Here is a 12,181-nt window from a genome sequence, read left to right on the forward strand (position 1 = left end):
TTGAAATAAATCTACTTTTTCATGATATTCTAATTTTATGACCAGCACCTGTATGTTCAATAGCTTTTTCTCTATGTGGAATGCATTGCCTTCATAAAATATGTTAGCAACAGAAGATAAAAATGGGAGCAATCAAATCAAATAAATTTCACATACACAAAGTTCAACTTGCAGTGAAATGTTTTTATGACAAAAATTGAAGTTTAAAAGTACACAGAACACAGTAAAATATCCTGAATTTTTTTGTACAATGAAATGTGACCCATCACATCGAAACGAGGATTAAGTCCAAAAGTGGTAAATGGAGAAACAGGCAAATATAGTGTTTTGACTAAAATGTTAACAAAAATAGCATTTTGTCAAAATACAATGAATAAAAGCCTTGTATCAGTTGAATGAACTCTCTGAAATATAATCATAAAACAAAATTTTGAAGCACTATTTTGAACAGTAGCAACAAAAGAAAACAGATTTTGAGGAAAAACGCCTTAAATTTTTAAGATTTTCCCCGTGAGCTAGCAAAGTGTTGTTGTTTTTTAGCTGGAAAATCTCAATATTCAAATAWAATTTGAGGTTTCCTCTTTAAAAGGGCATAAAAAAATTCCTCATTAAAATGACATCAAATTAGGATTCAGACCAAATATTTATGTATACTTAGCTCTTTTTTCTTGCCATAATACAAATTCTAACCGTCTATTCAGTAGGACTATCAGCTGTGGACTGTATCCACCTTCTGCACAACACAACTGATGGTCCCAACCCCATTTATAAGGTAAGAAATCCCACATATTAAACCTGACAGGGCACACCWGTGAAGTGAAAACCATTTCAGGTGACTACCTCTTGAAGCTCATCAACAGAATGCCAAGAGTGTGTCAAGCAGTAATCAAAGCAAAAGGTGGCTACTTTGAAGAACCTAGAATATAAAACATATTTTCAATTGTTTCACACTTTTTTGTTAAGTATATAATTCCACATGTGTCAATTTGTAGTACTGATGCCTTCAGTGTGAATCTACAATTTTCATAATCATGAAAATTTAGAAACCTCTGAATGAGAAGGTGTGTCCAAACCTTTGGTCTGTATTGTATATATTATATAACAGTATAGTGAGATATATGAGCCATTAGCTTGTCATTCTAATTAGAATTGAACATTTTTCCCAAATTGAGCTCATTCAAAGAGCTATATCTACAACTGTTCATAGCCCTGCCACAGAACCCCACTTAAAAAGATCTGAACTATCTCTTTAATGGCTAAGGTGAGCTGCATTTAACCCTGAAGACAATCAGATGGTGGCATTTGGAACTGSTGCAAGAAACCAGTTCTGTTAGTTTTATTTACTTATTTATTTTGTCACCAGCATTCTATTTATTTCAAATTTTCAGCCTGTAATGGTTGCTTTTGCCTTTTGTTTTTCAGTTTCGTCTTCCTTGGAAATGATAACAACACRATTGTCAGTCTTCTCAGAAATTACAACACTTCTCACACCTTGAACTATGGTCATTCTGCCCCCAAGACTTMAAAACTGCCCTAACAATGTTTAATTATATCACTGTAAGTGAAATCTGTGATAAACATTTCTTATCTCGCAGGTCATCTGTTCTATTGTTCCTCGGTTTGGCCCGCTGCCAGGTTTCAGGAGGGCAGAAGAGGACAGGCTGGGTTTTGTACAGTCGGCCTCACAGTTCAGAGCCATTTGAGCACCTCTGAACTCACTGCATGGTGTCATGGTTGAATAACGACAGCTTATGGTGTGAAGCTAAATATGAGGTATAGAAGCAATAATTAGAWAAACAAACAGGTGCTGTTGCATGTTTGTCTAGCTAGCACATGAAAAAAAAACACCATGTGTTTTACACAGCATTTTTTCCTATGATAAATGATATCATAWGGCTCTAATTGTCATAATTAACTCACTCACACAGGTGGAATCACCATTCTGCTTTGTAAAGAGGACAAATCGTCTGAGAATGAGAGCRATTTATTCTCTAAAACCAATCAAATGTGATCCATTTGATTCATCATGGGCATGAATGTCAAATCAACTTTGTGCTTTAATTATTTACTTGAACTGCTCCTTTTCCAGAATAGAATAATACAACATAAAACTTCAGTGTGTTTTAAAAACAAAAAATAGGACTCACAAGAAAGAATTTATGGTGTTTTCTATAATCCACAAAAATTAAAATTTTGGATTTTGAATTTACATAGAAGACCTGTTTAAAATTAAATATATAAAACCCACCTAAACCTATAAACAAGTGGTGCTAAAGGTTCTAGGTAAGGCCAGTTAACTTCTCATTAGCGATCATGGTTGACCGCATAGCAGATTATCTTTGCCAGCACAGACAAAGATTTGCTTGCCAGCACTTACTGGAATGACTACTGTTCATCTGTCCCCCTGGGATGAAAGAATATCTGTAAAGATGTGCAGTAACAGGTATCATTAAAGCTCAAGCCTACTGTGAACTGGAAGCTGCTGGAACACCAGTATCATCGTCCACAATGAAGCCAGCTTTACTTCTCCACTGATGGAGAAGAGGGACGACCAAGAAATACCAAAAACATGGGTTGAAAGTTGCAGCTCATGGGTAAACAAAGTGCCTTCTGAAGAAAGGGTTTTATGGTCAAACAGGACCAGTATTGAGTTATTTGGCCACAATGAGATGAAGGGTGTTTGGAGGAGTCATGTTGAGGCTGTCAAACATGAAAACACTGATCCAACTTTCAAGTAAGTTGGTGGCAATCTCATTCTGTAGCACTAGTGCACTGTACAAAGTGCAAATCAACATCTAGATGGTGGAAACTTGTCCAACAGGGACATTCCCCCCCCCAAACACACATTAGAGCTGGTTTCTGAATGGATAAAATACGCAAAACATAAAGCTTTTGAAATGGCATTCCTAAAGTCCTGATCTCAGCCATGAGAAGAGTGAAATATTCAACCAGAAGCCTAAAAATGGATACAAAAAGCTCGAGGTCATGTTGCAACTTACTAAGGGTAATTTATTCTAACATCGCTATGGGTTTCTGTATTTTAGGCCGTATGTATTAGTGGTGTATTCAAGACCACCTAACTCAAGGCCAAGTCAAGACCAGAGTGTACTGAGAGACAAGACCAAGACTTTTAGGGACTAGACCAAGTCGAGACCAAGACCAAGAGAGGAAAGAACTAAAGCCCTAAAACTTACAGTATAATGTGAGTAGATAACTTAATATGTAGAACTTATTTAGACTAAATCTCTTTGTGTGGGACCTGGGAAAAAGATTTTGGTACTTCCTTTGTGATGATAATAGTTTGCCATGGTCCCCACTGTCTCTTACAGTGATGCACTGCAGAATTTTAATTATCTCTGTATGAGAGGTGACCGATATCGCAACACTAGTATATACTTGAACCAGCTAAAATAGAGAAAATCCACATTAAATTAACTTCTGAATCTAGCTCTTGTTTTTTTAAAAATGTTTTGTATAATCAGTCCACCATAAAGGACAGTTCAAATAAATAGTTCAAAGTTCAAAGTTAATAATGTTTATGCCAATGATGAGTATGTAAACCGCTGACTGTAGCTGACATATCTGTTATTTATGTAATAAATATAAAGACTATAAAGAGCAAACATCAGAACTACTTAGACTATAAAAAAGAGAAAGAGGAGTTCAAAATACTTAAAACAAGGATTTTATGTCATAGCTAAAGGCTGAAGTACATGCCACAAACACTAGATATTTTTTTCTTAAAAAAGCTCAATAACAGCTCTAAAACCACAATCTTTTTTTTTTCATTTTTCTTTAACAATCTTCTCCACATGCTTAGCATTTCAGCTCTTCAGAAACACAACACGCCTCAAAACACACCTGAAGCTGWATTAATCACTGCTGACAGGCTTCGCTGTGGTGAAATAAACTCGGTACTTACAGCTTATATTCTTTAGAGGTCCCTTGCTTTTTCTTTAAAAGAAAAAAAAATCAAAGCTTAGCCAGGTGAATACTCACAACATTTACCGAGACAATACTGTCAGCAAGGACTCCTGTAATCTATATAAAAATCAGATCTTGCTCTTACATAAGCAATCTGGACTTTGCACTGTGACCTCCTGAATAACCATGGGGTCATAGATAAAGCATATCTTATTCGAAGCTTTCCGGGCCGGGCGGTCATTTTTTGAATTAGCTTGTGCCGTTACAAAAGCTGGAAATGTTGCCACTATCAACAATGTGATTCATGCACCAACAGTGAGCCTTTCTCATTTGGTCGTTTGTTTTTCCTACACCTATTAAAACCAAATGGCACCACTTTCCTCTGACCACATGGCTAAATGCTGTAATTAGGGCTGCATGGTGTTAAAAAAAAACAACCAGCTGAGGCTTCAGACAAAGCGTTGTAGTTTCAGAATGACCATAGCTGCATAATTTTTATGCACTTTGACTCATGAGGTCATAAATTAGTAACAAAACATTATCAGATGACGTTTTATTCATGTGTGCATTCTTTTTTGATTGAGCCCAAATAAGATAAGTTGGTTGTTTTTTTTTTTACTTTGTGTTTATTTTTAGTAAGCAGTTAACTATTAAAATATATATACAAATGAAATGTATTTATACAGCCTTTAGGCAGCTAGGCTACTCAAAGCACTTTACAACACAATCTGTGCTGTTTTTTACCCATTAAAACACATTCATACAGCCTTTGTACACAGATAGAGCACATCAGAGGAAACGAGGAGTTTGGCCTGAAGATGGACATGTGACTGCATCTGGTGGTGTGAAACCTCTGACTTTCTCGTTAGAAGATGACTACTCTAATCACAGCTACCCCATAACATAATCCAATAATCTGTTTAACAAAGACAAAACACACACAAAAAAACAATAAAATAAAATTCTAAAATAATTAGCAATATAGTTTTTTGTTTGAATTAATGTGTGTTTGTCTTTGCCATTGCCAAAATTACCAAAAAAAWTTTATGAAACTTTCGCAGTCATTCAGTTGACATCTATAACTGCTTCACTTTTTTCCAATTTAAGATGGCCACCATAGCCAACTGACCTAAAGGCCAACTCAGCCAATCTTACAGACCAGGGGTGTCCAATCTTGGCCTTCGAGGACTATCCTGCATGTTTTACTTGTTTCCCTGCCCCAACACGCTTCATTCAGTGGATTACCTCTTCAAGTTCTCCAGAAGCCTGTTAATCACCCTTTCATTCAAATCAGGTGTGTCAGAGGAGAGAAACATCTAAAATATGCAGGACAGGGGCACTCGAGGACCAGGATTAGACACTATGCTTTTAGACAACGAGCTGAAATTTGGTGTGGTGGTAGCTGAGCATAATCAACAATGAGCAGAACTCCACACAAGATGATCTTAGTCTAAAACTCTGATTTAAAAATTGACTGACGATCGGCATCTCTTCAAGAAATGTTTGTGTGAATGCTGATTCAGCATTTATAGTACTATTCTTATCCTGTTTATAGTTTGTCTATTTGTTAGGTTTTGCAAAAAAAAAACTTCCTCATACTTTGTGCTATTTTAACCTTTYATATATCAAAATGTTGTGGGAATARTGTGCTATGACTTATTGTTTGGAACCTTTACATTGTCAGAATTGTTGTTTTTAGCYATTAGCTACAGCTTTGTTGTTTGTAGCTTTTAGCTACAACTTTGTTGTTAGCTTCTATTTTACTGTTTTAAGTTTTTAGCTTCTGCTTTGCTAATTTTAGCTTTTAGGTACTGATTTGTTGTTTTAGGGTTTTAGCTTCTACCTTGTTATTTTAAGTTTTTAGCTTTAAATTACGGTGTTGCTATTCGCTTTTAGCCAATTTGGACTACAGATGGAAATAAGCATAAGCTAATCTGGTACAAAGCATCTTTTTAATGTTTTATTTGCACATTGTCCCTGTTTTTTTAACTTTGACCCGCAGTTTTTCCCATTTAAGTTTTTGCCTGCTTGTTTAAACTTTTCAGTTTCTTTGGCAAAGTTCAGCAGTTAGCATTCACTCAGCATTTTTACAAAAATCCATCCATGTGTTTGTTAAACATTGTCTTATTTAATCCCTGTTGCTCACAAAGTCAATGAAACTAAAAAAATATCAGACTTGTGTTCATCATCCAGACAGCTGCTTACACTGACATTGAGWTGAATGTAACTTTGCTGTGCCACAGTGTATTATTATTACACCCAGACAGCTCCATTAAGGCTTTCTTCTCTGTGCAAACACAGATTTTTCCAAACAAACAAAAGGTTGAGATTAAAAGCCCCAGCAAACCTAGTCTTATAAATGATGTGCATATACCTTTTTGATAATAATGCATCATGTTTACCCTTAACAAGCAGATTCCCCCCACCTTCAGTCAGTAAAACCATGCAGCAGAACTGATTGACCATCTTCCAAAAAGCTTCAAATGGGTGATTTAAAACAGCATGATAATAATAATAATAATAATAATAATAATAATAATAATAATAATAATAATAATGTCAAACAGGACAAGATCACGTGAGTTGAATCTAAAGCCGTGACAGCTTGGAGGTGAAGTTATTTCTGTTTGCTTTGAAAGCAAAGGTTAAAAGTGAAACTCAGCATGTTGTTTCACTCTGACGCTGGAACTTACTGTTTTTTATTCTCCGGACTGGACGCTCAGGTGGACGCACGTGCGRGGAAACATCAGCCTGCCATCCACACCTGCCTGCACGCTGCTCAGACAGATGGCCTCTCGGTGTCTTCTGGTGACCAAACACGTCCCGAACCGTCTATTAAACACCTGCCGAGCGCCGTCAGCTGTCAGACACTGAGGTASAGGACACGTTTCACAGGTAACTCAACCGGACAAAAGGCGGGGCTATTTCGATGGGCGGAGCCACCATAAGGGGCGGAGCAACAGTTTACTGTGATGATCTTGCTGGTAATGTGAAAGGCTCATTTATCAAATGAGTTTAGAAAAGTTTTGACTTGAGGTACAGGATGTTTTTTTTTATCTGTCCTGCAGTGTAATTGAAGAAAAAAAAGTTTTATTAACAATTATTTCCTTTTGCTTTGTAATGCAAACATTTTTCTCATTAAAAAAATACAAAATATTAAAAGCAGATAAGGTTCTTTTTGATTCGATTCTTTAATTTCATCTGGTGAAATTTCTCAATGTGTTTCCTGATGGACGTGCAACCTGTCCAGGTAAAATGATGGAGGGGTGGATGGATGGACATGAGTGGGCCTAAGGAGTCTAAATCCACACACTTTATGCCATGGTTTATCCTAATAAATAACCAAATAGTCTTTCTTTTTAATTTTTCCTTTTTTATTATTTATGTTACAATATATAAATACATAATAAACTTCCAGATTACCAAATAAAAAAATCACTGCTCCAAAATATCAACAACAACAATAATATTTTTATTAATAATAATGCTTCATCATTATCACTTTATTATTGTCTCCTTAGGCACAGCTTGGCTTAGACTTTGGAGGATTCTGACTCTAAGTTGTGTATCCACATACAGGATTAATGTGTAAAATGTGATTTCCAGTGTATATTGAGAAAACTTTCAAAGTTCTTCAGTACCAGACTTTTTTCATTATCCACAGGTTTTTTTTAAATGTATGTAACTAGTCAGAGTCATAAAGTAACAAAGCACAAATAGTTTGTTACTATAATTAAGAAATTTTGGTTTCCTGGTTTTCTTTTACTTGAGTGATTATTTTTCAGACGATTTGTTTACTAATACTCTTTACATTTTCACACAATTATTTATACTTTCTACTCTTTAAATTTAAAAAGTAAGCAATAGAAAGTGTTATTGTTTTAAAAAATCCATAAAAACCTACCCAGGTAAATTGCGCCTCCTGAATAAAGTAAATTTAACTGTACGATAAGTGAAAATATGTGAAAAYGTATATTGGTTTGAATGATCYATCTCACCTGTATGACACAAATCATGTCACACTCCAGCAGAACATATCAGATACATGTAGTATATGAGTATATACAGTAGCAACTGAAATGGGTAGTCTACTCTAGTCCATCCCAAGTTTTCAACATTAACATTTTAATATAACAATACAGTTATTATGTCTTTTGGTAAAGGGTTTTTGGGGAGGTCAGCTTCCAATGTCATTTTGGACTTTCTGCCAGCTCACTGACTCAATACTTTTACTTTTAATACTTAAGTACATATCAGAATGTTACTTTTGATACTTACAAATGTAAGATACTTCAAAGAGTTTACTCAAGTAATATTCTTAGAGAAGACTTTAACTTTTACCAAAGTAATTTTATAGTACTTGTACTTTTATCAAAGTATAACTCAGGTACTTTGAACTGGGTGAAGGATGAGCAGAATGGATCACTGCCCCGGTTTCAATGTAACTCACTGAAAGAAGGGCCTCTCTTCCTGTGAAGATCGTTAACATGTAATTTATATTCTGAACAATTTACATAAACAAGAATAATAATGAAGTTTAAACAGCTTAAATATCTGTGAGCACGTCAGGGGCAGAAGTGCAGCGTGGCTGACCTGCAGTCAGTGTTTATCTCTACTCACCTGTTGCTCAACCTCCAGCGTTATTACAAGTCATTTGTTTTGAACACGGTTACTTTGGAAACCTTGTCCCTGGGTTTGATCATTAACTTCAGGTGTCAGTGCTGGCAAATCACCAGGCTGACGAACGAGGACTCACTAAAACTACMGACACTTAAAGCTCAGTACTGACATCATATGATTACCCAGAAGAGTAAAGAGAAGGTTTTAGTCATTGTTTAAAGATTTCTCAGTACCGGCTGTTTCTACGTGGGTCAAACAGTTTATGGACTTGCGGTAGTTGTTGTGTGAAAGTATTGATCAAAGCAAAAGAGTGACTTTCATAATGGTTACACAGTTTAAAGACTTTTAAGCTTTAAACTCCAACATAAAACATCTCATAATGGCATTTTAAAAGGTGTTTAAAGAAAAGCAGTGCAGAACATCCATTAAGTTGGTATTCAAGTATTTATTAAAACAATTCTACCCTCTACTGGACAAAACTTAAATGTAACAAACGTGACTTGATTAACATGTTGAGAATAATTTTAAAAACTAGATAAAAACTCTGGTTCTGTTTCTTTGATTACGATTATGAAAACAATTAAAACCCATTAACAGAATATCCATGTTTTGATCATTTTATCCAAAAAAATAAGGCAAAAACATATTTTTACACAATCCACAGTGAGAGAAAGATGTGCTGATTTCAGTTTTTAAATTGTAAAAAAGTGTTGAAAACCAACAAGCTCAGCTGAAGAGAAGACTTCTTCATGAAACACTGAAAGACACAAAGTAAAGCATGTTAAAATTTGAAACGGCAACAAACTTTACTTTAATAAAAGTTTAAARAAGTCCGCTCATAAAGTTTTAAAATCATTTCCAGCATAATTCCTTTTTAAATGTTTTATATCACTGCAGCAACATCAGATTGTTTCTTTTATCAAGACTGCCTGTGAGTCCATCTTGGAAGGAAAATTTGAGAATGTTGTGTCTCTCAATAAGGYATACAGCATTACTCGAATGAATGCAGTCCCTATTAATAATGCAGACGTGTCTTCAAAGGAACCAGGATTTATTACTTTCATTAACAATGGCATGAAAAAAAAAAAACCCAAACAAAACACGCTCACCGCAGCTYGGCCTTTCAAATGAAACATATGAGGCTAATTATGTCAATAAATCATGTCAGTCAGAAACAAACGAAGCTTAAGAGGCTGGCCTCTTCAGGGGATGATGACAGGTTTTGTCCACGTTTGACATCTGATACTTTCCTCTGTGTCATTTATGTAACATGTTTCAAGGCTGAAAAAACATGAACATAAAGAAGAAAAATCTTTAAAACAACATGAATTTTGAGGTTTGTGTTGAGGATCTCATGCCTCTTTTCCACGACAGTTAATGGTGATTACAGGTCTGTTTTTGAATCAGACCTTTTAAACAGTCACACTTACAGGATGCTGTTAATCACTTTGTTTTTGTTTGCGTTCTAAACTGTAAATGCGATGTTTTCCAAATTCAGTAATTACTTATCATCGTTATTTTCAGCCCTGTGGTGACAGTAACTKAACAATAAAAGATATTTGAGATTGTCTCTTTAGTGTGTACTAGCAGCTGTAAAACCTAGTCTAAGTGGGACCAACCTTGCAAATCTGGCTAAGGTAATCAAAGCCAAGACTCCGTCTAAGCCATAGACAGCAACTAAGATGCTGCTGATGATTACATCCATCCGCATCACGTAGGTCTGCCACACCAGGAAGTAGATCGCCAACAGGATGGTTGGTGCTGTCACAAAAAGGTGACCTAGAATATAGCTCTCATTCTCCGTCAGATTGCCCTTCACACCTGCAGACAAATATTTATTTTACTTATGATGCTTTTTACAATAACTTCTATTTTTACTTTATTTAACAAAATAAAAATTGTGAGAGGTTTTATTAATTTGCATCGGGAATGTAAAAAAATATAAACAGCTCATTTTAATCATTCTTATATATTTTTAGGGTTGTCAAATGATTAATATTTTTAATTTGATTAATCCCAAAGTAGCTGTGAATTAATCATGATTAATCTTAAATTTAACATACATTTCTATTGATAAAATAAATTACTTGAGTTATTAATTAGTTTTTAATGTTTTTATTTAGAAAACAAAATTGATGCTTAGATATGATTGTTTTAATATGAAATGGGACCTAAAAATGCTCCAAACATATTTGAGTCAGTTAAATGTTGTGCAGAATGATGAGGTTAAATCAAGAATTCAAGGATTTTTATTCCAAATGAGTACTACACKAGGAATGAAAGATAGATACTAAGGTCACAGTTGTCAGCAAACATAAATAAACAAAATAAAATAAGCCATAAGAAGACAAAAAGAAAAAAAACCTGTATTTAAGGTGTTACACATGGAGTTTCTTTTATTTATTTAACCTTTATTTATCCARGTAAACTGTTTGAGAACCACTTCTCATTTACAAACATGCATGCACTGAGTGCATTGCAATATACAAACCTACATATTCAGCCATAGTAAAGTGATTGTAAATTTTAATCGCGATTAAAATCTTTAATCTATGCCCATGCAGCACTAAAATTAATCAGAGTTAACTCGGTTAATTTCACAGCCCTAATAATTTTTATTATTTTTGATCCTCTCAACTTATAACTCCTGTACATCAGATTAAATCAGATTTTTTYCCCCCACCAAACATTAACAGGACAYATATTAAACTACTTACCACWGAAGAAATGGAGAACCTGCAGAGCAGCCAGGAGGAAGAGCAGAGCAACATCACAGATGAGAGTATCAGCAGGATAGGACAGCGTCAAGCCTGACAGAAGCAGACATTATTCCTGGTTAATATTTCATTAATAAATGAAAAATAAATATCAGAGTGAAAACCCGGCATCACTAACTCTTTCTGATGATTAATCCGAGAGTGAACAGGAAGTAGAAGACGAAGTAGAGGCTCGTCAGATTCAGAAGCAGCTGCAGAGCGACTGAAGACAGCTTGGAGCAGAGTTAAGTCATTTATCACACAAACGGGCTGTTCTCTGTGTTAAAGGTCAAGTTTGGATCTTATAACTTTAGTGCATTTATAAAAGATTTTTTAGGAAAAAAAAGATACCAAACCCGCAGACCTCCCTGCAAACACAGACATGACATTATCATTATAGAATCCGTGCAGAAAACGAGAACGGGCAATGCACCGACCTATTCGTGGTTTTATTAAGTTCAATCGTTTGAAATAATGTTTTCATAAATAGTTTGCAGCTGAACAGTTTCTATAACCATAGCAACGCGTCTACATACCAGGTCCGGGGATCGCCATTTTGATTTTCCTCTTTGAACAGGAGTGACTCCGCCTAGCGGCTGGAAGATGTACTGCAACTCTAGAGGGCTTCAACATGTTTCTCATTATTATCATGTGTGGCCTATTTATTTATTTATTTATTTATTTATTTATTTATTTATTTATTTATTTATTTATAAGCTTCATTATTCCATAAGAAATAACTGTATATATATTTTGCAAGCAACAATGTAGGTCACAGCCAGGCTTCTTCAAATACATCCATTCAGTTCTCTTACCTGCCTGTCCAGAAAGGCTAAACAGCAGCTTCATTTCCTAAGGAGGCTGAGGAAATTTGATATGTC

At 35.1% G+C, this 12,181-nt stretch overlaps 2 protein-coding genes across 3 annotated transcripts in view; both read right to left on the reverse strand.

Moving 5' to 3' along the window:
- eps8l2 (EPS8 signaling adaptor L2) overlaps positions 1-6,790 on the reverse strand; it is a 38,016-nt gene extending 31,226 nt beyond the window's left edge. The window contains exon 1 of one of the 2 annotated variants that reach the window (XM_014013650.1): positions 6,618-6,790. The gene's annotated coding sequence lies outside the window, so the exon portion shown is untranslated. Of the gene's footprint in view, positions 1-3,922; positions 3,981-6,617 lie in introns of those variants that run through there. The other variant, XM_014013651.1, reaches the window with a different exon arrangement.
- A 2,179-nt stretch (positions 6,791-8,969) lies between these two features.
- On the reverse strand, positions 8,970-11,880 carry LOC106521193 (transmembrane protein 80). The gene is made up of 6 exons (XM_014013656.1): positions 11,837-11,880; positions 11,652-11,668; positions 11,440-11,533; positions 11,262-11,354; positions 10,164-10,365; positions 8,970-9,301 (listed from the first exon to the last, which is right to left on the reverse strand). The coding sequence occupies exons 1-6, from the start codon at positions 11,853-11,855 to the stop codon at positions 9,292-9,294; spliced, it is 435 nt and encodes a 144-aa protein (XP_013869110.1). The 5' UTR covers positions 11,856-11,880; the 3' UTR covers positions 8,970-9,291.
- Positions 11,881-12,181: the final 301 nt, after the last annotated feature.

The sequence above is a fragment of the Austrofundulus limnaeus genome, unplaced genomic scaffold (genome assembly GCF_001266775.1).
Source record: "Austrofundulus limnaeus strain Quisiro unplaced genomic scaffold, Austrofundulus_limnaeus-1.0 Scaffold104, whole genome shotgun sequence".
NCBI lineage: Eukaryota > Metazoa > Chordata > Actinopteri > Cyprinodontiformes > Rivulidae > Austrofundulus > Austrofundulus limnaeus.